This window comes from Chiloscyllium punctatum, chromosome 10, assembly GCF_047496795.1.
Source record: "Chiloscyllium punctatum isolate Juve2018m chromosome 10, sChiPun1.3, whole genome shotgun sequence".
NCBI lineage: Eukaryota > Metazoa > Chordata > Chondrichthyes > Orectolobiformes > Hemiscylliidae > Chiloscyllium > Chiloscyllium punctatum.
In genome coordinates this window covers 12,858,175-12,886,144 of record NC_092748.1, presented here as the reverse complement: position 1 = coordinate 12,886,144, position 27,970 = coordinate 12,858,175, and the positions used below count along the sequence as shown (strand labels likewise).

The 27,970-nt window shown below is 39.8% G+C and overlaps 1 protein-coding gene across 4 annotated transcripts in view; it reads left to right on the top strand.

Moving 5' to 3' along the window:
• stradb (STE20 related adaptor beta) overlaps positions 1-16,610 on the top strand; it is a 56,072-nt gene extending 39,462 nt beyond the window's left edge. For all 4 annotated transcript variants that reach the window (XM_072578540.1, XM_072578539.1, XM_072578538.1 and 1 more), the window contains 4 exons: positions 7,534-7,638; positions 7,765-8,003; positions 8,591-8,633; positions 11,897-16,610. In XM_072578540.1, coding sequence (XP_072434641.1) covers positions 7,534-7,638; positions 7,765-8,003; positions 8,591-8,633; positions 11,897-12,043 — 534 coding nt within the window. In that variant the 3' untranslated portion in view covers positions 12,044-16,610. The remainder of the gene's footprint in view (positions 1-7,533; positions 7,639-7,764; positions 8,004-8,590; positions 8,634-11,896) is intronic.
• The last annotated feature ends 11,360 nt before the right edge of the window (positions 16,611-27,970 follow it).

Below are 27,970 nucleotides of genomic sequence, written 5' to 3'. Positions count from 1 at the left end.
AAAAGTGTTCCACAGACATTCAACCTTCTGCAAAAAGAATTGTTGTGTCATCTTTGTCTTAAGTGGACAATTCCTTTTTTTGTTTTAAACAGTAATGCCTAATCTGGATTTTCATGCAACACATCTTGAGTCATCTGTTAACTATTCTAAACTCCAACAATCTTTCCATTGCTTCCAATACATTTACATTCTTCCTTTAAATAGGGAAAATCATACTCTACCCGGTACTCCAGATGTGGTGTCACTAATTCCTTGTATAACAAGCAAAACCTCCTCATGTTTGCATTTCATAACTCTTAGAATAACCACTAAAATTTATTCAGCTTTTCTAATTACTTGCTCTACGTGCATTCTATCCTTTTGTAGTTTACGCACCAGGACACCCAGATCCCTCTGCACCTTGGACCTCTGCAAGTTTATGTAATTTAGATAATATGCTTCCTTTTCATTCTTCAGGAATGGATAATTTCACATTTATCCATATTATGCTCCAATTTACTAGATCTTTTCCCCATTCACTTAATCTACCTTTTATTTGTTTTTGTGTCATCCTTATATCCTCTTCACAACTTACTTTCCTACTTACATTTGTGTCGTCAGCACATTTACCTACCATACCTTCAGTCCCTTCATCCAAGTCACTTATGTAATTTATAAGTTAATTCCCCAAATCCAATCCCTATGGCACACCACTCAGGCAAACAAGCCATTTATGCCTACTCTTTGCATCCTATTAGCCAGCTAATTTTATACTGTTTATTTCCTGTTAGCCAGTCAGTCCTCTATCCATGTCAGTGATAATGTGTTAACCTATAAATTTAGCTTGTTTTGCATGTTTGAGTTTTATATAAATAGGTAGGGCTTGAATTTATATAGTGCTTTTCGTGACCAAGAAATTCATCAAAGTGTTTGCAATCACTTCATACATTGTGTGAAATATGTATCATTCTTGAATAGCTTCACATTAATTTTAAGGTGTTATCCCTTCTTTGTTCCTACATTAGAGTAGGTCTCTGCCTCTACCCAAACAGATTCTTTAGTGAAAATTCAGTTATATCACCCCTTAATGGAAATAAAAGCTGAGATAATACAGATTATTTTCACAAGTATACTTAAGCAGAATTCTCTGCCTGTTGCTATGGATTTTGAGCAATCCAATATAGGTACACCAAATTTATTTTGTTAAGAAATAACATTTCACTGAGCTGCAGAATTTGATATTGGCTGGCTTTGTGTTTTTCTTCTGTAAGTGGAACAGGAGGAAGGGCTTTGAGTGGGTCCCATTATCCAGACCTGTAAAATACTTGACAGTGTTGTGACCTTTTAAAATTACTATTATTGTAAGGTGTATTATGTCATAGAGTAATAGAGATTTACAGCATGGAAACAGACCCTTCAGTCCAACCCATCCATGCCGACCAGATATCCCAACCCAATCTAGTTGCACCTGCCAGCACCCGGCCCATATCCCTCCAAACCCTTCCTATTCATATACCCATCCAAATGCCTCTTAAGTGTTGCAATTGTACCAGCCTCCATCACTTCCTCTGGCAGCTCATTCCATACACATACCACCCTCTGCGTGAAAATGTTGCCCCTTAGGTCTCTTTTATATCTTTCTCCTCTCACCCTAAACCTATGCCCTCTAGTTCTGGATTCCCTGACCCCAGGGAAAAGACTTTGCCTATTTAACCTATCCATGCCCCTCATAATTTTGTAAACCTCTATAAGGTCACCCCTCAGCCTCCGACGCTCCAGGGAAAACAGCCCCAGCCTGTTCAGCCTCTCCCAATAGCTCAAATCCTCCAACCCTGGCAACATCCTTGTAAATCTTTTCTGAACCCTTTCAAGTTTCACAACATCTTTCCGATAGGAAGGAGACCAGAATTGCACGCAATATTCCAACAGTGGCCTAACCAATGTCCTGTACAGCTGCAACATGACCTCCCAACTCCTGTACTTAATACTCTGACCAATAAAGGAAAGCATACCAAACGCCTTCTTCACTACCCTATCTACCTGCGGCTCCACTTTCAAGGCGCTGGTCTCTTTGTTCAGCAACACTCCCTAGGACCTTACCGTTAAGTGTATAGGTCCTACTAAGATTTGCTTTCCCAAAATGCAGCACCTCGCATTTATCTGAATTAAACTTCTGAGCCCATTGACCCATCTGATCAAGATCCTGTTGTAATCTGAGGTAACCCTCTTCGCTGTCCACTACACCTCCAAATTTGGTGTCATCTGCAAACTTACTAACTGTACCTCTTATGCTCGCATCCAGATCATTTGTGTAAATGACAAAAAGTAGAGGACTCACCACTGATCATTGTGGCACTCCACTGGTCACAGGCCTCCAGTCTAAAAAACAACCCTCCTCCACCACCCTCTGTCTTCTACCTTTGAGCCAGTTCTGTATCCAAACGGCTAGTTCTCCCCGTATTCCATGAGATCCAACCTTGCTAATCAGTCTCCCATGGGGAACCTTGTCGAACGCCTTACTGAAGTCCATATAGATCACATCTACTGCTCTGCCCTCATCAATCCTCTTTGTTACTTCTTCAAATAACTCAATCAAATTTGTGAGACATGATTTCCCATGAACAAAGCCATGTTGACTATCCCTAATCAGTCCTTGCCTTTCCACATACATGTACATCCTGTCCCTTCGGATTCACTTCTCTATCTTCCCACAGAGTTCTCGGGTACACCTGATCAGGTCCTAAGGATTTAGCCACCTTTAACCATCTCAAGGCATCCAGCATTTCCTCCCCTGTAATCTGGACATTTTGCAAGATGTCACCATCTATTTCCCTACAGTCTATATCTTCCATATCCTTTTCCACAGTAAATACTGGTGCAAAATATTCATTTAGTATCTCCCCCATTTTCTGCAGCTCCACACAAAGGTTACCCTTTTGTCCTTAACCCTTTGGATTCTCCTTAATTCTATTTGCCAAAGCTATCTCACGTCCCCTTTTTGCCCTCCTGATTTCCCTCTTAAGTATACTCCTACTTCCTTTATACTCTTCTAAGGATTCACACAATCTATCCTGTCTATACATGACATTTGCTTCCTTCTTTTTCTAAACCAAACACTCAATTTCTTTAGTCATCCAGCATTCCCTACACCTACCAGCCTTTCCTTTCACCCTAACAGGAATATACTGTCTCTGGATTCTCGTTATCTCATTTCTGAATGTTTCCCATTTTCCAGCCGTCCCTTTACCCGCGAACATCTGCCCCCAATCAGCTTTTGAAAGTTCTTGCCTAATTGCCTTCCTCCAATCTAGAACTTTAACTTTTAGATCTGGTCTATCCTTTTCCATCACTATTTTAAAACTAATACAATTATGGTCACTGGCCCCAAAGTTATCCCTCACTGACTCCTCAGTCACCTGCCATGCCCTATTTCCCAAGAGTAGGTCAAGCTTTGCACCTTCTCCAGTAGGTACATTCACAGTCAGAATCAGAAAATTTTCTTGTACACACTTAAATTTCTCTCCATCTAAACCCTTAACATTATGGTAGACCCAGTCTATGTTTGGAAAGTTACCATACCACCCTCCTATTCTTACAGATGTCTGAGATCTCCTCACAAGTTTGTTTTTCAATTTCCCTCTGACTATTAGGGGATCTATAATTCAATCCCAATAAGGTCATTATCCCTTTCTTATTTCTCAGTTCCACTCAAATATCTTCCCTGGATGTATTTCCAGGAATATCCTCCCTCAGCACAGCTATAATGCTATCCCTTATTAAAAATGTCACTCCCCCTCCTCTCTTGCCTCCCTTTCTGTCCTTCCTATAGCATTTGTATCCTGGAACATTAAGCTGCCAGTCCTGCCCATCCCTGAGCCATGTTTCTGTGATTGCTATATCTCAGTCCCATGTTCCTAACCATGCACTGAGTTAATCTGTCTTCCCTGTTAGGCTCCTTGCATTGAAATAAATGCAGTTTAATTTATTAGTCCTACCTTGTCCCTGCCTGCCCTGACTGTTTGACTCACTTCTGTTCTCAACTGTACCAGTCTCAGATTAATCTCTTTCCCCACTGGGCGCCCCCCCCCCCCCCCATCTTAACTAGTTTAAATCCTCCCGAGCAGTTCTAGCAAATTTCCCTGCCAGTATATTAGTCCCCTTCCAATTTAGGTGCAATCCGTCCTCCTTGTACAGGTCACTTCTACCCCAAAAGAGATTCCAATGATCCAAAAATGTGAATCCTTCTCCCATACACCAGCTCCTCAGCCATGCATTCATCTGCATTCATCCTCCTATTCCTGCCCTCACTAGCTCGTAGCACTGGGAGTAATCCAGATATTAATAACCTTGAGAACCTCCTTTTTAAATTTCTGCCTAACTCTTTCTAATCTCCCTTCAGAATCTCAACCTTTTCCCTTCCTATATCATTGGTTCCAATGTGGACAATGACCTCCTGCTGGCCCCTCTCCTCCGTGAGAACATTCTGCACCCTCTCTGAGACATCCTTGATCCTGGCACCAGGGAAACAACACACCATTCTGCTTTTTCTCTGCTGGCCACAGAAACATCTGTCTTTACCTCGGACTATAGAATCCCCTAACACAACTGATCTCTTGGAAGCCGACGTACCCCTCGTTGTATTAGAGCCAGTCTCAATGCCAGAAACTTGGCAGTTCGGGCTACGTTCCTCTGAGAATCCCTCACCCCCTACATTTTCCAAAACAGCCTAGCTGTTTGAAATGGGTATTTCCACAAAAGACTCCTGCCCTACATGCCTACCTCTTTTACCCTTCCTGGAGTTAACCCATCTCTATGACTGTATCTGAGACTTCCCCCCCCTTCCTTCCTATAACTGCCATCCATCACATACTGTTGCTGTTGCAAATTCCTCATCGCTTCTAACTGTCTCTCCAACCGACCCATTCGATCTGATCAGATTCGCATCCAGCAGCATTTATGGCAGATATAATCCGCAGGAACTCTTAAACTCTCTTTAAACTCCCACATCTGACAAGTAGTACATGTCACTGCAAAGGCCATTTTCACTCCTTCACAATCTACAGACCCAGAAAATAACATTGTCTTATTCCTTTACAAAACACTGTCCCAGGTTAAATTAATAGTTATGGCTTATATTTTAAGTTTAATCAAGAGACTTATATCCAAAAACATATATTTAAGAAAGAACCCACTCTACTCACTACTGCAGCCTTTCTATTGGATACAGTTAAAACAACGATGAACTTATCTGATTCTGTGTTGTGAACTTGGCCCAAACAGGTTCCTCTAAGATTAGTTGTGAATTTCACTGTTTGTTAATTTCCCCATACGCACTCCGATGTCCAGCGATACATGAATTCAAAAACAGCAAAGGCATTAACTGTGCAGGTTTTTTATTCTCTCTCTCTCTCTCTCCTGCACTGTCCTCACCACGTGCTTCCTTTGTCTGTTCTTCTCCTTTTTTAAAACTGCTGTTGTTTTGACTTTTTTTTTCCCCAAATTTCCAAAACAATGCAATAGCATTTCAAACAGTAATTGCTGCTCCTGGAATTTGAGGAAATCACCTCCAGCACCTAAAATATCTCAAAAAAAAGGAGCAGAAATTTTTCCTGTCCTCCATCTTGAATTACCCAGAAAGTTTAAAACTCTAGGTACTCGCTAAGAGAGTAATGCCCCATGAAAAGATTCTGTGGTTTTTTTTTAGTTTCTTCAGTGAGTGTAGTGTACTGAGCTTTGAGTATTGACTTGGGGGGGGGTGGTGGGGAAAGCATAGAAATTTGGTATTTTGGGGCTCTTGTGCACAGTGATGGTCTCTACCTCCAAGCCAGAAGGCCCACGTTCAGGTTCCACCTGTCCCAGAGCTTTGCCATCACATGTCCAAAGAGGTCAATTTGAAAAAAAAAGACATTTGGCATGGATATGGTCTAATTTTTGTCTCTTGCCTACTAACATTTTTGTGGACACATACCAACAGATTCAAGAACAGCTTCTTCCCTGTTGTTATCAGACACCTGAATGGACCTATATAGTCATAGAGATACATAGCATAGAAACAGACCCTTTGGTCCAACTCGTCCATGCCGACCAGGTATCCCAACCCAATCTAGTCCCACCTGACAGCACCTGGCTTATATTCCTTCAAACCTTTCCTATTCATATACCTATCTAGATGCCTTTTAAATGTTGCAATTTAACTAGCCTCCACCACTTCCTCTGGCAGCTCATTCCATACACGTACCACCCTCTGCGTGAAAATGTTGCCAGTTAAGTCTCTTTTATATCTTTCCCCTCTCACTCTAAACCTATGCCCTCTAGTTCTGGACTCCCCGACCCCAGGGAAAAGACTTTGCCTATTTATCCTAACCATGCCCCTCATGATTTTATAAAGCTCTAAAAAGTCATCCCTCAGCTCCAGGGAAAACAGCCCTAGCCTATTCAACCTCTCCCTAAATCTCAAATCCTCCAACCGTGGCAACATCCTTGTAAATCTTTTCTGAACCCTTTCAAGTTTCACAACATCTTTCAGATAGGAAGGAGACCAGAATTGCACGCAAGATTCCAGCAGTGCCCTAACCAATGTCCTGTACAACTGCAATATGAACTCCCAACTCCTGTACTCAGTACTCTGACCAATAAAGGAAAGCATACTAAACACCTTTGTCACTATCCTATCTATCTGCGACTCCACTTTCAAGGAGCTATGAACCTTCGCTCCCTCAAATATTAAAGTTGATTTCTCTCTGCACCTTCTCTGTTACTGTAACCCTATCTTTTGCATTCTGTTCTATTACCATGATATACTTAAGGTATGATTTGCCTGGATAGCATGCAAAACAATATTTTTCACTTTATCTCCATGCATGTGACAATAATAAAATCAAAACAAGTCAATTAGGATAAAAACAGTTCAGCAGAACGTGAGCCCAACTATGTCTAACAAAGCTGAAAAATGTGTTGCTGGAAAAGCACAGCAGGTCAGGCAGCATCCAAGGAGCAGGAGAATCGACGTTTCGGGCATAAGGCCTTCAGCTTATGCCTGAAACGTCGATCCTCCTGCTCCTTGGATGCTGCCTGACCTGCTGCGCTTTTCCAACAACACATTTTTCAGTTCTGATCTCCAGCATCTGCAGTCCTCACTTTCTCCTATGTCTAACAAAGTCAAAGGAGACTGATTCAGTGCAGACAGTGTAGTGATAGTAATGAGGTCAGTCAGGTGGACCTCATAGAATGAGTTCCCTGATTGGGGCTGTTAATCTGGTCCAGTCAGGAAGCCCCTGCTGACAGATATAAACAGGGAGTGCCAGAGATTCTGTCCACCCTGAGAGCTGGCTCTGAGGGAGTTGGGTCAGTGTCAGGGTCTCTTGACATATAAACACAGGATGATTTGATGATGGAATGCCAGCCTCTGAAGTTATTTCAGACAGGAGCCTATGTTTTCACTGGATTATGGTTTATGATAAATTGCTTTTCAATATCTACACTTCGAATGAATTGCAGCATACAAAGTAATGCTCCTTTTTGAGTGTCATACACTTGTCTTCTCTTCCATATTAGGACTTGCATGGATATGATGCAAAGTCTGACATCTACAGCCTTGGGATCACAGCGTGTGAGTTAGCTAGAGGCAAAGTTCCCTTTCAAAATATGCTGCCCACACAGGTAACCAATTAAGTTTTAATGTAGAGCATTGTACTTTTATGTTACATATGATGGGGCCTGACCAATGGATGTAGAGAAAAGAGAGAGAAGAAAAATACTTTCAACTTTCCATTTCATTCCTCACAGATGCTCCTTCAGAAACTGAAGGGCTCATTGTGTCTAGTGGACCTGAGTTTTCCTCCAGAGGATGTAATGATGAAGAATTATCGCTGCGGAGTGGATTCTGGAATTGGGGAGAGTGTTGCACCCTGCAGCAGGCTAAGGACAAGCGCAAAGGAAGGATCTCAGAGTTCAATGAAGAAAACATTCTCCTCAGCCTTTCACAGCTTTGTGGAGCTCTGTCTACAGAGAGAGCCTGGAAATCGGTGTGTATATTAACTTTTGATTTAGGTTAAATCCGTTTCAATATTTCTCTTCCATACACATTTGATGTGTTTTAGCTAGGTGTCATCTGCCTATATTCTTTGCCTGCAGTAGGTTTCTTGCCTCTATTTGCTGTTACGTGAAGGGTTGATTTTGAAGATTTCAAACACATAAAGCCATGACTGTCATAGATTTAAACATATCATGTAATTGAAAAGAAAATTGCACTTGTGTTTCTAGAATCAGTTGCACGAAATCCTACTGACAAGTGCAACTGGTCCCTTGAATTCAAGTAAAGTAAATTAAACCATCTGTCAGCAACTTTCCAGAGGAATCGGTGGCACTACAGCGGTTTGCATTGTAAATATCTAACTGTCTGCCTAATCGTGGTTAATTTCTCTTGCTAAAATGAATCTAGATCATATTAAATAATGAAGAAGTCTCAGTGAGATCATGCAGTCTTCCTTCTGTTCTGATTTTGTATGTTCATCATTTAACATATTTGGCTGTTGTGTATTGTTTTTTGCAATGACTAATATGATAATCTTATTTTGTATTCAATGAATAATAACCATCTCATCTATTCCAGGCCATCAGCAAGTATGTTGTTGACCCACCCCTTTTTTAGACAGGTGAGTATTGACTCTGGCTTTATTCTGGACTGAAAAAATGTTGAAAGGAGACAGGGGAGGTGGTTTGAATCCTGAAAGAGAGGAAAGAGGGATGAATATAACTGGGTTAAGACAGCTCTGAGATTTCCAGTATATAACAGTTTTTGGAATCGAGTCATAGAATCATAGAGATGTACAGCATGGAACTGTCCAACTCAACCATGCCGATCAGTATCCTAACTTAATCTAGTCCCATATGCCAGCACTTGGCCCAAATCCCTCTAAACCCTTCCTATTCATGTACCCATCCAGATGCCTTGTAAATGCTGTAATTGTACCAGCCTCACCATTTCCTCTGGCAGCTTAATCAATACACGAACCAGCCTCCAAGTGAAAAAGTTGCCCCTTAGGTCCCTTTTATATCTTTCCCCTCTCTCCTCAAACCTATGCTCTCTAGTTCTGGACTCTTTCTTCCTCCCCCCACGCCAGGGAAAAGACCTTGTCTATTTTATCCTATCCTTGCCCCTGAAGACTTAGTAAACATCTGCAATCACCTTTCAGCCTCCAACACTCCAGGGAAAATAGCCCCAGCATATATGAGCCTCTCCGTAAAACTCAACCTTACAACCTTGGCAACTTGTAATTCTTCTCTGAACCCTTTCAAGTTTCACAACATCCTTGTGATATTTGAAAGAAATGAGGGTCAGCATGGTGGCTCAGTGGATAGCACTGCTGCCTCACAGCACCAGGGTCCCAGGTTCAATTCCAGCCTCTGGCAACTGTCTGTGTGGAGTTTGCACATTCTCCCCGTGTCTGCGTGGGTTTCCTCCGGGTGCTCCGGTTTCCTCCCACAGTCCAAAAATATGCAGGTCAAGTGAATTGGCCATGTTAAATTGCCCATAGTGTTAGGTGCATCAGTCAGATGGTAATGGGTCTGGGTGGATTACTGTTCAGAGGGTCAGTGTGGACTTGTTGTCCACACTATAGGGAATCTAATCTAATTTTAAATCTGGACAAAAGAGACCATGAATGTAGCCGCTAAGGGGGTGCAAATGGACAATGGTGGACCAGCAAATTAAAAAAAAAGCTACAAAGTAGATAGGAAACTATTGTCATTTGAAGAACATATCGCATGCAAACATATGCAGAAATCTAATGAAAAATATATTAGAGGAAAGTAGGGGACTTTAGTAGATCAAAAGAGCCGATGTAATTGCCAAAAGAAATGGCCCACCCAAGGATTCGAAAACATTCTAGAATTCTACAAAGGAAGACAGAGTATCAAGAAAAGGGAAAACTGACAAGACTAAACTATTGAGAAATAAAAATAGACTTGAAAAACTTCTATAGGTATCTAAAATGATTAGTAAAGTCCCGTGGGTCCATTACAAGGGGAATTGGGAGAATCTGTAATGTGGCTTTTAGAAATGACAAAGAATGTTAAAAAGACAAGAAATTTCTCAAACGTACCATTGGATTAAGCAAATAGGGAAAATGAGGATCTGCAGCATATCAATATTAGCAAATGAATAGACAAGTTAATGAGATTTAATACATAAATTCCCTGGAACTGATCTACATCCCCAAGTACTAAAAGATAATCATAGAATTTCTACAAGGTGGAAAGAGGTCATTCAGCCCATCAAGTCTACACTAACCCCTGGAAGAGCATTCTTCCCACACCCAGCTCCTCCACTGCTCCCCCAACCCCATCCATACTATGAGAGTAACCGCATATTTACCATGGCTAATCCATCTGTGGCAAAATAAATGTTTTTCTAGGTATTTGTCATAATTTAGTTAATTTATAATAAAGAATGCATGTGGTGAATAAAACACAATTTATAAAGAGAGGGCCAGTGAGTGTGGCTTATGAATATCAATAAATTGTGTTGAATTCAACTACTGTCGTTCAGAAGCAGATGTACAATTCAATATTCATTATTGCAAGCACTCTTTTTGCTCTACACCACTTATTGGCTTGTATTTACTACTGGCCAGACTGTTGTTATTCCAGTATAGATCAAAGTAGTGCAAGCCGAATTCCCATCTTAGCAGACTTTGAAGGAATTGCCTAGGATATTGAAGATTGCATTGGGCAATTCCTTTGTGTGGAACCCTCAAAGTCTCCATTTAAATTGAAGAACTTGGAGAGTTCTAATGAAATTAGAACTAACCTTGAGAAATTAATCAACTGGTCCCATACTTAGCTCTGTTATCCCCCATCTAGAACTCCCTCAGCTCCCTTATGTTCCTTCAGATCCTGATCCTCCACCATTTTGCCACTCTGGCCCTTAATAGACACCACTTAACCCAGCATGGTCTCCTGTTTTTTTTTCTGGTCTGCAACCAAACTGCCATCAGATCTGATACAAGCACAGCCCCAATCACCTCTGCCGTTGTACTGGACCATTCTGGACCTACTTCCCCACCTGCTTCACTCAAGCCAACTTGCCCCCTCATTGCTATCAGACCAGATCTGACTTGAAATCCTTGTTGCCAGAACCATTCAGACATGGATCCCCTGCCACTGCACCTCTTCATCACTGGACCCAACACAACCCAAAACCACCCCCCCCACCCCCCGCTTCCAACCACAACCCTTGCTGTCACACCAGAACCCCTCTGTCTCATCCGACTTCACCTAAACACTGCTGAATCTCAAGCTAGCACCCTAACATCATACTTAACTGATTTACTTTGTGTTTGATAGCAACTGTCAAAGTGGTTGTCTGGACCTTTAAGTGTAAAAATATTGTGGCTGACTGCAGTAAAAATGGAGAGTGGTTTGCTTTCTACTGACATCTCTGCCTTACAAAGGAGGTATCAAAATGGAAGCATGGTTGCACACTTCCAAAAGAGCAATGATTGGAATCTCCTCACAGAAATGTTCTTTCATAAAGCTGAAGGGCTAGAGAGAGTCAGATGTACAGCATGGAAACAGACCCTTTGGTTCAGTTCATCCATGCCGACCAGATATCCTAAATTAATCTAGTCTCATTTGCCAGCATTTGGCACATCTGTCTCTCGACCCTTCCTCTTCATGTACCCATCTAGGTACCTTTAACATGTTGTAATTGTACAAACCTCCTCCTCCACTCGTTGGAAAATGCTGACAAATGTTTTACTTAGTGCGAAAGTTTGAATCTAGAGAACTTTATCTCTTGCATTGGTGACTTGCTTTTGTCATTTTGAAAGCCCAAACCTTTGCAGAGTGTCTCACTGTAATTGGCTTTAATTTTCCCACTTTTTCTCTGTCTGTCTCTCTCTCTTTCTTTCTACAGGTTAAGAAACAGACCAGGAAGACACTGATTAGTTTGCTTCAACCAGCAGTGCCACTGTCTGGTTCTCCTGCCAAAGAAGTGCCACAGTCGCAGGTGGATGATTCAGTCAGTCCCTTACAAGAGCTAGATGGTGGCTGGGAATTTTGAATTTTCTTGTTATCTTCCAACTTTTCTCCCTGTTCATATATATGAAAAAAGCAAAATGGGCTTGAATTGGAGACAACTTAAGTCCGTTAAGGTGACTGAAAGTGTGGAAAATTATCTTGTATCAAATTGGGTATTTGTCATTACTACCCATGTATGTAACTTTGTACATTGTACAAAATGTTCTTGATCTTCTTCACTTCTGTAAATAGACTATACATTTACACAGCTTAATCCAAATTGATCCTTCAGTCAGATTGGATTTATTTTCTAGTTCAATGTTAGATTATTTCCTTGAAACTGGCTGCATGTACAAGTGCATAAATATATTTTTGAACTTATCTTTGTATTTTCTTTACAGGTTTAACGGTAAAGTTAGGGCTGAATGTGTTAGAGAGCATGCTGACTTGATGCTTTAGTGAGCTCTGTATGCCCTAGACGATTAAATACAGATTTGGATTTGAAGTTTCCGGTGGGGTTTCTAATTTTATTGGGATTTAGTATTAGGCTGAGATGGGCACTAAGCACAGCAAGAAAAACACTGAGCAGAAGTTGAGAGAGAGGAGTGCAAATGAAGGTTACACTGAAGCATTCTCATCTATTTGCTTAGGTGAGGACCTTTTCTCCTAGTTTAGTGGAAGAAGAGGTTTACAAAGTGTTAGTACAGTGTGCTTCTGTTGTTTGAAATGGGACCCAAACTTTAAAGATGTGTGCATTGTGTTTACACTATATTTTGCATTGTTTAACAAGAGTGTACACAGTGCCTTCAATCTGTTCTTGATGTGAGATGTAAATTACTGTAAAACCTGGCTATTATTGGATATTGTGTGGAAGGATGAGAATTTCAATTGGTCCTGAAATTTGGTTTTGGGTTCAAACACAAACCTGAAATTAATGCGGATTTTTTTTTTCAGGTTAATACCACTAGCTGATTTTTCCAGTGGAACCCATCTTCATGAGCAAAGTATTTTATTTAAAAATAAGGTATTTAACCAGTTCAACCCAGCTGATTCGTAGTAATGACTAGATTGTTTGATTGGGGGTGGGAAGGGTTTTGTTTGCAGGACCTATACTGATGCTACACCTGATTAGCAAGATATGTTGTACAGATGAGGGTGAAAAGGAAGTTGCAAATAACCATAAGGCAGACAAGAATTTAGTTGAGGAAGTGAGGCCATTCACATTGGGTTTGAGAAAGTCACCAGAATATTTTTGGAATTGGGCATATTACGTGTGGAGGAGGAAGGGAATTTCGGTGTCCATTTTCACATAACTAAAAATTAATTGGAAGGTAAAAGAGTACTAATGGAATGTTAATCTTTTTCACAAGGGTTGGAATTCAAAAGTGAGGCTTCACTTGGATAAAACTTGAAGTCTCATCTGCTGTACTTTTGAGATTTGGACATTTGTCATAACCTCAGGAAAGATATAAAATTGGCTTTAGAACTAGTTCAATGCAGAATCACCAGAAAGATCAAGGGCTAAGAGAGAAAATTGGGGTTAAATTGCATAAACCTATATGTAACCTGTTCAGTTTAAATGGTTGAAGTTTGAACTAATGGGTGTGTAATCATGACCTAATGGGGCTAACTTTAAGTGTGGCCTGAAGTGTCTCTGTTGTTTAACACCAGTAAAATAGCCCTTCCACTATCAGTTGTCAAAGGAGCAGGAATTATTCGCATTTTATATTTTACCAAAGTAAAATTAGTTCCTGATTGTTTTACTTTATGTATAACTGAACTGTCTTACCGATAAATAGTTCAGTCATTTCCTTTTTGAAGTTTGCAGATGGGTTCACCTTTAGTATAGTACTTCTAAAATATTTTTTATTTTCTCTTTTTGTGAAATCAGGGTCTTCCAAGTATCTTGGTATCCTAGTTAAATGCTGAATTTCTTTCAGAGAATAGATGTTTTTCTATCATTTTTGAGGTTACTATTGACGTTTTTAAACATATTGCTAACAAAAAACTTAATGGTCTCAAATATAATCTTATTCTCTGTCCAGTAAAGAATATTTAGCATCTCAGATAAACACTCAGCTAGAGTAGGCCATTAATATTTGAAGCCTACTCTGCCACTTAGTAAGATCGTGGCTGATCTGATTATTGTGTCTATTCCATCCTCCCATCTGCATCCCCTCAGAACCTTGACTGCGATGTCTATCAAAAATGTATTTCTGTCAGATTCAAGTAAATTCAGTGACCAGAGTCTAGAGCTTTCTGAAGACAAATCTACAGTCCAGTGACCCTCTGAGTGAAAACATATCTGCTGATATCCATATTAAATGTGAGTCTTCTTGCTGTTAAACAGTGTTGGTGGTAGTTCTTGTAAGTACCATGGAGTGCACATTCCACTTTGGTTCAGATTGCAGTCAAAATTGGACTAATTTTTGAAAAAGAATATACAATGCAAGTTTCTGGTCAAGCTCATGTGCATGTTGTACATGAACTAATGCAACCAGGCAGTATATTATAGTATAAAAGTTTGTTTATCTTACTCTCATTAAAATATGTTCCCCGATTATATTTAAGAGCATTGCTGTCCAACTGGAGAGCCATGTTTCAATTTTTTGTTTTATTCAGGAGGGCTGGTCAGCAAATTTCAGACAGATAAGATTTGGCATAGCAGTAAATGTGACATTTGAAGAAAATGTCTAAAGCAATGCATTAATAATTTTAATAACTGAATAAATAACAAAATTGGCCATTGGAAAGTATTAGGCAGCAGAGGTAACTAATAAAATTCTTTTTGCCACTCTGATTAAGAAACAGAGCTGAAGAGAAACATAAACTCTACCTCAAGCATGTATTCCCACTCACTCCCATCTACACATGCTTATATGTGCACATTCCCTTCTGTGCACACACACACTCTCCTGCACGTGCTTTCATGCATTCATTCATGCCCTTTCCCACACAACACTCTCACTCCCTCTTTTTTTGCACAAGCATGCACAGTTTCACTCCCTCACTCTCTACACACACTGTTGCTCTCCTGTACACACTTTGTGGACTTTTGAGATGTTATGTTGGCTGCAGTGCTTCGGGAGCAGTGAAGGGGTGAATGTCATCTTTCCTGTCCCACTCAGTACTCCTAGACTCATCCCCCCCCACCTGTCCAGCAGGTGTTCCGTCCCTTGTCTATCCTCCTCATGATGGGGTCATCACTTCCCCAAACAGTTGCGTGCATCTGACCTTTATATTTATGCTGCTGCAAGGTGTTTTAAACTTTCTTTTACTTCATTTCTGTCACAAAATCTTAATGAATATGAGCTGGCTCGTTGCCCCGAGGCCTCTTCAAATTTACCAGTTGTGGTAGAAAGTAGATAAGCCATGACACTGTCACAGGACAGTTGGTTCTGCACAATAAATATTTTTTTCCTTTCAACCAGCAAACTGGAAAAACAAAAAAATCAGAAATCTTGAAATGAGAAAGCCTGTTCACCCACCATTGCTGCTGCTCCAACACCATCACGTCCACAGTCCAGGACAGACCACCTTGAGGGTGGTCACCCTCAAAGATATTTACATCCCTACCTCCAATCAAACAGACACATCTATGACAGAGCTGAAAGCTTTCATCAATAGCACCTTCCACAACCGCCATGTATCTCAAAATGCTTACTTGTCTCATTTTCCAAGTGTAGTCAGTATAGGAATAAGTACTGTAATCTTCGATCATTAGGAAACAATCTAACATTTAGAGTATTCTCGAATATCAGTAAAACATCAAAGGCATTTGAACAACTTTAATATGCAGCAACACTGTGTTGCTAAGTATTTGTGACAGGGTTAAGCTATAACAACTATCATAATAGATAAAGAGTACTAGATAATAGCTTGTGATATATAGGGCATACATGCTTAAGACGGACCAAATAAACAGGGTGTCACAGAGGTTCTTGTGAGTAGGATGTAGTCTACATTTTACTGCCAAATATAATTTTATTTGTCATGCACCTGGTGATATGTAGTGAAAGGAAACAAATTTTAACAAGCAGATAAAACACACAAATGTTTTATTTGTTTACAAGACTGTTTTCAACTTAGGAGCAATCTGACTTTGTCTTGAATATCTTGCATTTACAACTTTTAAGTTCTGTGTATGCCATAAAGTTGTAGATAAAGGGACAAATCCTTCACACAAGCCTGAAGGAATTTATATTTAACACTGATACTCAATGAAGGCCTATTTACTGGAATGATTCAATATAACATATTTCAGTTGTTAACTTTATGTCCAATGGGCCCCTTCTGTTGGAGATACGTAAACCTAATTGTCGAGTATGTTTTATATTTCAAAACTGTTAAATTGCAAAGTAAATTTAAGCTTTGCTCATTTTATTCTGCAAATGAAAGTGCCTTAAAATTTTGCTATGATTTAATGTGATAACTTATGGAAAGTTGCACTTTAAAAAGGAAACTTATTTCAGGATCAACACAAGTAATGCTGAAGTTTGTATCTTGCTGTGGACCACTTCTTTTTCTTGTATAAATGTATTACTGTAAGCACAATATATAACTTGTATAAAATGCAATAAAACAACTTGTGGAATGTGTTGCTAAACTCATGACTGGCTGTGGGTGATTGATGCGTGAAAGCAGAATAATCCTTTTTTTAGCAATGAAGAAGTTAGGTACGTCCAAATCGTTTTCTTGAAGCAGAGTTTGAAAGGGGACCTGATGGAGGTATATAAGGACATGGACAGGTTGGATAGGAAGTAGCTGTTACCCTTAGATGAAGAGTCGGTAATGAGGGGCATGATTTTCAAGTGAAAGGCAGTGGTTTGAGAGTGTATTTGAGGAAAGTCTTTTCCGTCCAGACACTGGAGGGAATTTGGAATGCGTTGTCTGGGAGGGTAGGAGCAGTGATAGCCTCAACCTTTTAAAAAGGACAAGGATGAGCACTTGAAATGTCATAACTTTCACGTTTATGAACCAAGTGCTGGAAAGTGGGATTAGTATAGATAGGTCAGCATAATCTCAATGGGCCAAACAGCCTCTCCTCAGCTGTATGTCTGAGACATGTCATGATGCTGGTTGTGTTTGTTGACAAGTGCTTAAGATCCTGACTTTTAAAACAAAAGCATCTAATTTCAGTCAATTTTGTTTGTTTTGGTGAGAGATAAAGGAACTTTTTTAAACATTTTAATTTTACACTCATATATATTTAGTCCATTCCCTAAGAAGAACAGCACAGTTGGTTTATTAAAAATGATTTTTTTTTGTGGTAACCATTTTTTTCCTGGTAGAGATGACCTAATAAACTTATTGTATTCTGGTGTGATTGAATGATTTGGACTGCAATCTCTTTGTTTGTGATCATTTGTCAGTGTGCTAGGAGTTCACTATACTACTTTTAATCAGAGAATTATCTAAAATTATTACTATCTCAAAGGTCCAATTGTATAAATAGATCCGGCTGCTATTCCACAATGAGTTGCATTTATTTAATGCCTTTTAGAACCTCAGGATACCTCAAAACATTTTATAACCAATGAAGTACTTTTGATATGTTGCATTAGAAACCCTTGCAGTTAGTTTGAATGTAGGAAGCAGTTGCAAACAACATGATAGATAATGTTTTTGGCATGTTGATTGAGCTATAAGTACCGAGAGTCAAACAGCATAGCAACAGACCTTTCAATCCATTAGGCGAAAGTGCGCACTGCAGATGCTGGAGATCAGAGTTTAGATTAGAATGGTGCTGGAAAAGCACAGCAAGTCAGGCAACATCTGAGGAGCAGGCAAATCAGTCCACTGCCAAGCCACTCTGAGAACTCCCACTTTTCGAGTTGTATCATGTAATCTTTCGCACCCACTGAGAGGGCAGACAGGACTTCCATTAAATATCACAGCTAAAAGATGGCAACTTGGACAGTAAAAGATTTCCTAATTATGGGAGTATCATATGTTAATTTTTGTACTTTATTCTCTGGAGTTGGACTTGATTTTCAGTATTGATATATTTTCTAACCAACCTGTTCAGAGGTCTTATTACACACCTCTAGAGGACATGAACCTGGGGCTCCTGGTCCAGAGGTAGGGATACAAGGACTGCACCACGAGAGCAGACTTTATAATTAAAGTCTGGCATGGAAGCCAACAATATTTCCAGTGAGGTGATTGAATCTGCAACCTTGGTGTCAGCACCATGCTGCTGAGCTAGCCAGCCAGCATGATCAACCTGTTCAAAGGCAAGAGTGCTAAATAGTCACAATTGACAAATGTTGGTATTTGCAAGTCTGCTATTGTACCATGGCTGTGACTAACTTCACAATTATTTATCACTTGCTCTGCCAATCTTTTCAGAAACATACAGATGACGGAAGCCTCCATCCTCCCCATTAAAGTCAACAGTTGAATGATACAAGAGCATTTTCCACAGCCAGGTATTTATTCCATTAAGAAGTTAGTTGCCAAACAAAGTAATTGGTGAATGCATGTAATTTTAATGTCTCAAGTATATCTTAAGCAGTTGAAGATAACATAATGCTTTCCTTAAGCATTTAGCGTAGCATTCGTAAGTAAAATAACTAAGTGGAATAGTTGGTAACAAAGTTGCTTTTCTACCTGTTTAAACATGAAATACATTCAAGCCTTGTGCATTTTATGGATCACCTGCAAGCTTAGGAAGCCTGTTACATTATTTTCTGCATTGCCATGCCTTGGCTAAAGTCAGCATCTTAGCCAATTAGTACCGCTATTCTATAAATTGTTGTAATAAGTTTTTAAATTTATACATTCCTACTTTTGCCCTGACGAGTACAAAAGAAAAAGCTCCAGCAACTCTGTCTTTTCAGCAAGATTCAAAACTACATTCTGTTCAAGATTCAAGCTACAATTAACATTACACCCTGTAGATTTATCAAAGTCAAAATACTAACACAAGACACCACCCTATCTCAGAAGATGATTACATAGAGAAATTTAAGTCATAGTGTATCCTTATGTTTTCAGCAAAAATCTGCCCCCTCCTTGGCAGCTATCTTGTATTGCAGGTAACTCTATTCCATCATCTCAGGCGTCTTTCTTTTTAGAACGGCTTTTGTGATGATGTCTTCTGGGCTACCACTTCGCCATCACTTAGCTGGGTAACTTGCTTGTGAGGTATCATGCTAGCTACACCTTCTGCATCAGCACCCCAGGCACAGACTGTATTATCTATACAGGGCATATTCAGTGCGTTCCGAATCCGGCCTTTCCACAGAAGGCTCATTCTTTCATACATATCTGCACATTGTCTGTTATTGGGAGTGGGAAAAAGTGAGGTCCGCAGATGCTGGAGATCAGAGTCGAGAGTGTGTTGCTGGAAAAGCGCAGCAGGTCAGACAGCATCCGAGGAGCAGGAGAGTCGGCGTTTTGGGTCGGAGCCCTTCATCAGGAAATCCGGAGTGCTCCTTTTTTGGATCCTGCCTTCGCTTTGCAGTGTTTTTTTATCGACTGCTTTCTCTTGTCTTAATACACTTCTGTGCATTTTAAAGCCCAGGGTGCCTAGCTTTCGGTCTGTCTCCATTACTTCAGGAAATAAAATCACTTTTCTACATCTGTTACCAGTTGTCAAATGATCCCTTTCTTTTTTAAATAAAGGGAATAATAATCAGTACTGAAGTTCTTTTTGTCTATTTCACCACATAATGAGTACAGAAAAAGTATGTGACTAAAATGTATTTGATGCCTGGCTTTTCTGTAACTTTGAACATTGTTTAGAGATTACTGATTGAACTAAACCAACTAAATTAGGATTATTGGAAGGGATTAGCAAAATAGAATTAATTAAAAATGACTTTTTAAAATTATGATTCTCATCGCTAATCCCTGACCACTAGTGATTAGCATTAAGTTCTAAATATTGTCTGTTCTTTAAATAGGACAGGGCTCCCTTGTAATTTTCTGTTTAGGTAAAATTCAATTCAGGAGAAGTGCTGGCCTATGAAGGGAGGAGCAATTAATACTGGCAGGAAGGAAGAATACTCTTTACTTTTGAAGTTTAATTTTTTTCTCTATATAATAATGTTTTGCCAGGCTCTGAAACAAAGAGTACTATCTACACCATGTTACTACTGAGAGATGCTAGACTCACCATTGAATCCTAAGCACCTAGTGTCATTCATGGTCATTCGCTCCCTTGACTTGTTGGAACTTTGGCTTTACTGGCTGTCTTGCCAGATTTAACACTGAGCACAAGGGAAATATGGAAAAGCTGCAAACCCTCTGCCATCTGCAATCAATGTTGCAGCAGTTGTGTAGGAATCCTACAAGCTAATGAACCCACATTATGTCAAGTCAAGTCATCTCAAGATAAAAGATTTAAAGAGAGAGATGGTCAATACAGGGATTAGAGTGTATTATTTATCCCTCCAACTCCATTTTAATTTAGTTCCTACCCTCCCTATTTTTGTTGTTGTATTGCCCTGGAAGGCAGTGATTATTAATTATTCTTTTAATTGAAGTAGGTGATTCAGTGGTGGGTGTATATATTTTTAAAAAAAGGCTTTGTGAAAAGCTGTAATATATACAGAGGAAAAGAATTTTAAAAATCCAAGATGGAACAATTTCATTGGTGAAGTTTTGTTCCAGTGATGCTACAAAGTCTTCTGCACTGATTGGAGAACTGCTGAGAGAACCCTGTGTCACTTCTGTTTGGGGGAAAATTAACGCTAGGAAGATCTTAGCTGCCATCAGTTCTGAGGAAGAGACACTGGACCTGAAACATTGACTCTGATTTCTCTTCACAGATGCTGTCAGCCCTGCTGAGCTTTTCCAGCAATTTCCGGTTTTGTTTCTGATTTACAGCATCCAGTTATTTTGGTTTTTAATTTGGTTTAAAGGTTCCTTGTGTTTATAAACCCGCGACATAGTGTATAAAAGCAAGGAAGTGCAAATCATTGGTCAGACCACATTTGGAATATTGTGTTCAGTTCTGGACACCTTATTTTAAAAAAAGGCATTAAAGCCCTGGAGAGAGTGCAAAAGATATTTACTAGAATGACACCAGGAATGAGGGATTTTAGATATGAGGAAAAATTAGAGAAATTGGGTTTATTCTCTTTGGAGCAGAGAAGATTAAGAGATGACTTTATTGTTCAGGATTACGAACAATTTTGACAGGTTATAGAAGTATATGCTATTTCCATTAGTTGATAAATAAGTAACTCGGGGTCACGATTTCAAGATTGTCAGCAAGAGAGCAAGGAGTGAGATGAGGAGAAATGTCTTTACTCAGAGTTGTGAGGATTTGGAATGTGCTGCCTGGGAGAGTATGGAGGTGGATTCTATTGGAGGTTTTAAGAGAGCTGGGGTATATATTTGAAACTGATGAATTTAGAGGGCTGTGGAGATTGGGCTGCACAGTGTGACTAGATGGGTACTTGTATGGGAGCCAGCGCAGGCATGAGTTGGATGCCTTCTTCTGTACGATTCTATAATCTTGGAGCATAGTTTTCCAGTGGCAGGAATGTAGATTTAACAAACTACATTGGGCCAACAAAAAGGCGAAGTGGTGGTGAGTTTGATAGGTTGGGTGCAGGTACTGGGAGGCAATGGAGAAATTAATTGCCATAAGATATAGGAGCAGAGCTAGGCCATTCAGCTGCTCTACCAGTCAATGGCTGATCCCATAATTCTCAACTCCACTTTCCTGCCTTTTCCCTTCTCTCCTTGATTCCCTTATTGATAAAAAATCTGTATCATTGGGAATCTGTAGTTTAGTTGTAAGTGATAGAACTGAACTAAAATTTGTCAAGTCAGTAAAACTGTCTATAACTAACGTTATCAAACCAGGTTAGGTAGGGATGGCAGGATAGGTATTGTAAATTAACTGCAGTTTGAGAACACAAATTGCTGGATGTCAGGAAATCCCCAGTCACCTACATCTACATTGAATATCTGCAACTTGGGAATTTCAGTACAAATTTTAGTGAACAGGGTTCTGTGCTGCAAATGTTGCGGGAAGGAGGTGAAAATATTGGTGAAGTCGGGGAAAGTGGAGTTTGATGGTTAACTAGCAAGAAATAGGTAAAAATTTCAGTGAGAGGCTGTTTCACAGAATCAGAATTGTTGAGGTGCAGAAAGGGGGCCATGCTGCATCAGCCTTCAGAATGGGCATTGTGACTTAGTGCCACCTTCCTGTCTTTCCCGTAACCATGAATACTGTTTCTATTTAAACAGTCATCCAATGTCCTCTTGATTGAACCTCCCCCACCATATTTCCAGGCATAGCACTCTAGACTCTAAATAGTCACACCGTGAAAAAGGTTTTTCTCGTATTACATTTGCTTCTTTTGCATCTGGTTCTCCATCCTTTTAAGCAGGAGCAGTTTCTCCTTGTCTACTTTGTCTAGCTCCCTTGTGATTTTGAAAATTTCTATTATATCTGCCTGCCGCTTTCTCCTCTACAAGAAAAACTATCATAACTTCTCCAATCTATCCAAAAAATCTTGAAGTTTCAAATCCCTGGAAACATTCTCAAAATCTCCTTCAGCACTTTCTTCAAAGCCTCTCATTCTTCCAAAAGTGTAGTGTCCAAAAACAGTAGACATCTGAGGTCTAATCAGTGTCTTATATATGCTCAGCATCACTTCCCGGCTGTTGTACTCAATTCTCCCACTAACAAAGCCAGTGATACTATCTGCATTATTAATTGCTCATTTTAACTGTCCTGTCGCATTGGGTAACTTACATGTGTATGCACCCAAGTCTCTCTGCTCCTGCACACCCTTTAGGGTAGATCCCTCTATTTTGTATTGTCTCACCACGTTTTTTTGTATCACCTCACTTTTCTGCTTTGAAGTTCATCCGCCATGTCTCTGCCCATTTAATCAACTTTATTAATATCCTTTTGTACGTTTGCACTGTCCTCACCTTTTATAGTGCCTCCCAAGTTTTGAATCAACTATAAACTTGCTAATTGAGCCCCTGCATACCAAGTTCGAGGTCATTTGGGTTTATATCAGCAAAGGGCACTGTCCCAAAATGGGCCCACATGGGAGCTCCACTGGAAAGGTTTCTCCACCCAAACATTATCCATTCATATTACTCCTTGATTCCTATCCCAAAGCCAATTTTGTTATCCATATTGTTATTGTCCCATTTACTCTTAGCTATTAGTTTTCTCACAAATCTGTTGTGTGGCATTTTGAAAATGTAGGCATAGGACATCTAAGCATTACCATCAGCAACTCTCTCTGTTACCTTTTCAAAAAAGATTCAGTAAGTTAGTTAAACACCATTTTCCCTGAAGAAATCTTTGCCAGCATTTCCGAGTTAACACATTTTTTCCAGATTATTAATTCTATCCTGCATAACTATTTCAAGAAGTTTCTCCACCACTGAAGTTAAATGAACTGGTCTGCAATTACTTTTTTTGAACAGGGATGTTACATTCTCAATCCTTCAGTCCTCTAGAGCCACCCGTGGATGTGGAGAAGATTAGAAAAATATTGCCAGTGCCTCTGCAATTTCCACTGTCCCTTCCTTTAATATCTTTAGGTGCTTCTTATTGAGTCCTGGGGCCTTATCAAATTTAAATACTGACATCATGTCAAATACCACTTCCTTATCAATTTTAAACCTTACTAGTGAATGAGTTTCTCTTTCTGTCACCATTACTTTGCTTCGTAAAGTGTTGTGATATGAGCTGATGTTATTACTGGACAAATCAGATTCCAGACTGAAATTTGGCTTAATAGATTTTTAAAAATTATTTAGCAAGGTGATCTTTCTCTAGAACAATAAAGCAGTGATGTAGGTGATTGACATTTAGTAGACACAAAAAAGGATCAATGAGAATAAACTAAGCTATTTTACATTTAACAGAATTTGAGAAATGTCAAAACACACAGTAAAAAAGTATCCTATCTAAATCAGTAGTCTATCTTTATTCCAATACCAGAGTGAATTCCTTTCTCTGTCATGTCTATAGATTTGATTTAACTGTTGCTTTCAGTTCCTGGTCTTCAGAGTCTGAAAGCTTGTTATTTAAATATTCACACAACTGAGCTTAGATTTTCTTAGTTTCAAATAGCCCTTCAGGATGGTTCCCAAACACATCTGGTCTGAAACTTACAAACTAAACTTTTACACGGAGGTAACCTATTTCTACCTTTTCTAAACTAACTCCTTGCTTCAGGAGAAATGTTTTATTCATCTAAATTCAACTAGAACATCTGCAAACTGAAAACAAAAAGGTTCCAAACTATGGATGTTTTACTCGAGCAAAAGTAAATCAATCCCAGATTATTTAAACTGGAAAAAAAGCCGATGCTGTTCAATATTTATTCTATTTTTTATTCTATCTGCTTGTAAAAGTCTCACAGTGCAAATAAATTCCCATGCATACCCCAGAAACACACACACACTCATTTTCTGGCTTAAAAACACTCATTTTCTGTGGCTGCAAAAATACTGATAAGTTAATCATTAGAACCCTGCATACATGCAGAACAAAATCCACAAGTTATTTATTGAAAATAAATATAACTCTCACACCTTACATCACACCTATGCCCAAAAAACCATGAAATGTATCCTTAAGAGATATTTTCATTATTTTTCAAAATTATCCTAATATTACCTCATGTTACATTAACAGTAGAAACGTATTGGCATTAATGAGTAACACAGCAAGCATATTTTACAAGTGTCCATGGGCACTGTGTCCTTCATAAGTGCTGTTGATAAATTGTCCATTATAACATTTTGTTTTCTGGGCAGATGAATAATTTGAAAATCACATCAATAGGGTACTAAACGCCACTGAGATATTCATAAGTTCTTGTTCTGAAATTTATCAAAGAAAATCAATGTGTGATGATCTGTATCAATAACAAGTTTCTTCAACATTATTGGTGATGTACATTTCAAAATGTTGTGAAGCCAACAATAAGACTCGATGTCTCTTCCTCAACCTCTGAGTGGCTTTGCTGAGTTGCAGTCAGTTTCTTTGAAGAAATAACTGATAGGCTGTTCAATCCCCATGTCATCATCTTGTAATAAACAGTTCCCACACTATTGTCATGGGCATCGACAGCTAATTTGAATGGCTTTTCATAATCTGGTGTGACTAAAATATGTGTAGCTGTCAGCACGGCTTTCAAAGGCACCTCTGACACTCCATTCAAATTTTCAACAGATTCATTAAAGATGCAACGATAGTGCTGAGATTTGGGGCAACCTTTCAATAAAATCCATTCATGCCGATCTAATGTAAAACTTCATGTTTTGTTCTAGACTCAAGAAAATCCAAACTAGCCCTCACTTTCACTTTCCCAGATGGTACATGGTATTGATCCATGGTGTGACCCAAGTAAGTCAGTTTTGCTTTTGCGACTTCACTGTTAGGCAAAGAACCTAACAGTTTGACTTTTTGTAGCCTAACAGTCGAGTGGTGTAAATGTTTTTCCTAAGTTTGGCTAAAAACAGATGAAATGTCGATGAAGAAAATACATTTATGTTGTCTTTCAATTACGTTATTGGTTAATCATTGGAATGTTGCTGTACATTTTTTCATTCCAAATGGCAAGACTTTGCATTGATAAAGTCCACCTGATGTTACAAAAGATGACATTCCATACCAAATCAGTCAACGAAACTCACCAATAATATCAAGTCGACATTTGTGACAAATTGTACGTATCCACTTTGTTTAGTGCTATCCTCCAATCTTGGAACAGGATATGAGCCTACTTTTGGTGCCGTGTCGATTTTGTAATAATTCAGATACTTTGTGAGCCAGACTGTTTCAGCACCATCATGATAGGTGAGTTCGAGCTACTACGATGTGGTTCAACGCTGTCATTGTTTATCGTGAATTTAATCCGTTTCCCCACTTGGTGCCAATCTTTGTGGATTGAGCTTTGAAATAGGAAACAAAAAACTACAGATGCTGGAAATCTGAAACACAAACAGAAGTTGCTGGAGAAACTCAGCAGGTCTGGCAGCATCTGTGGAAAGAAAGCCGAGTTAACATTTCAAATCCAGTTTCTCTCCACAGGTGCTGCCAGACCTACTGAGTTCCATCAACAATTTCTGTTTCTGTTTGTTTCAGATCTGCAGTTCTTTGTTTGATTTAACAATGGAAAGAAAGCTTTCCAGGAGATCTCTCCTGTAACATTTCAGTTTCTTGTTCCCACCCACTGGGTTTTCTAGCATTCTTAGTGTTGCCACTGTTCTCAAACTGCCAGGCCATTTTCTAAAATAAAAGTAACTTCTTCTACAGGAATTTGTTGCATGAGTCCAACTATAACTTCTCCATTTACTAAGTCACTTTTTAACTGAACGCTGCATAATGAGACTAGTTTGGAACCTCAGTGTACTCCAATTAATATTTCTCCTCCATTAACCCCTCAGGAAGACAAATAATATAATTAGTCAAGAGTGTGGTGCTGGAAAAGCACAGCAGGTCAGGCAGCATCCAAGGAGCAGGAAAATTGACATTTCGGGCATAGGCCCTTCATCAGGAATCAGGGCTTACACCCGAAACGTCGATTCTGTTGCTCCTCAGATGCTGCCTGACCTGCTGTGCTTTTCCAGTACCACACTCTCGACTCTGAACTCCAGCTACTGCAGTCCTCACTTTCCCCGAAATAATATCATTAACCAGCATCATGGACTGACTTGCTCCTGCATCTCTCAATAACTTTATTGGTCTACCTCCTTGATTCAAACTGTAAAGAAATACCTCCTGCTTTGCAATGAAATACTCAGAACCTCCAGGGGTCTCATTTTCCTTGTCAGTCTTCAAAAAGGAATCATCATGACTGTCTTTAGCCGTCTCTCTCTTTTAGTGCATTATAGGGACACATGTCGTTTTCATGTTCCTGCTCCAGTTTTACTAACTATTTCTTTTCTTAATGACCCCTTTTCTGAGGATTCTTTAAACATTCCTATTCCTGCAATTGGTCTTCCACTTAAATTCCAGCCATTGGTTTTGGTACGTCCAGTCTTATTACAACAGAATCATGTTTCTTTATAGCACATTTTGGTTCTACCCTTTTTCCTTCATTACTTTCTGCTTTCTAAACCTAATTGCACCTTGACCATCCACTTTTCCCCCCCGAGCTGTTTCATGGCCAACATTTTCTCTCATTTCTCTATCGGTTGGAATTCAAATTCTTATAATTCCATCTCCCTCTGCTTTTCTTCTAACTTGAGCCTCTTCATCTCTTATTCACTCGAAGTTAGTTTTTTAAAAAAAAACAGATCATTTCTAAATCTATCTTAGCTCATTCCAGCCCACTTTTCAGATTTATTCTTCCAATTTTAAATTCTGGATAATCACTTGAGAAGCATCTCATCCCTGATGAGTTCTGTCATAGCTGGGATGTCCTTGTTTATATGTGAAGCTACTGCACAACTGCCAGGCACATAGGCCTACACTTTAGCGGCCAGCAGAATCATTTCTGAATTGTAAATGAGTCTCACCTAGACTTCGTTATCAGGGGTGGTGTCGAAGATTTCACTGGGCATGTGCCCTGCATCTGCACACAACCTACCACACCTCCCTCTCCTCTCCATTCCCCCCCCCCCTCCCAGTTGCAAACCCCACTCTGCCCCAGGGGTAACTTCCCACCAGCAGACTCCACACCCACCTTGGCTGTGACCCCTCCTCCCATAGTCCGGACCCCACACTCCCCTCTTCAAACAGTAGCCCACCTCGCTATCTCCCACCCAATCCAGATCTGCCCTGTGCAAGCCACCATTCCCCTTTGCCCCCTGGCACCCTACTCACTGGCATCTGACCCCTACCCTCCTGGCACTGTACCTACCTGGCACACTAGCCCCCGACGTTTCACCTGAATGATATTTTTGTGTTCCGTGCTGCAGGGACCTCCGAGGTAAGTCCCCAGCAGCAGCTTCCACCAGCAGAAGTTAAGGTGGCAACAGGTTAATGGGTTGCAGGTAACCTGCCAGGAGCTCTCCCACCTCACCC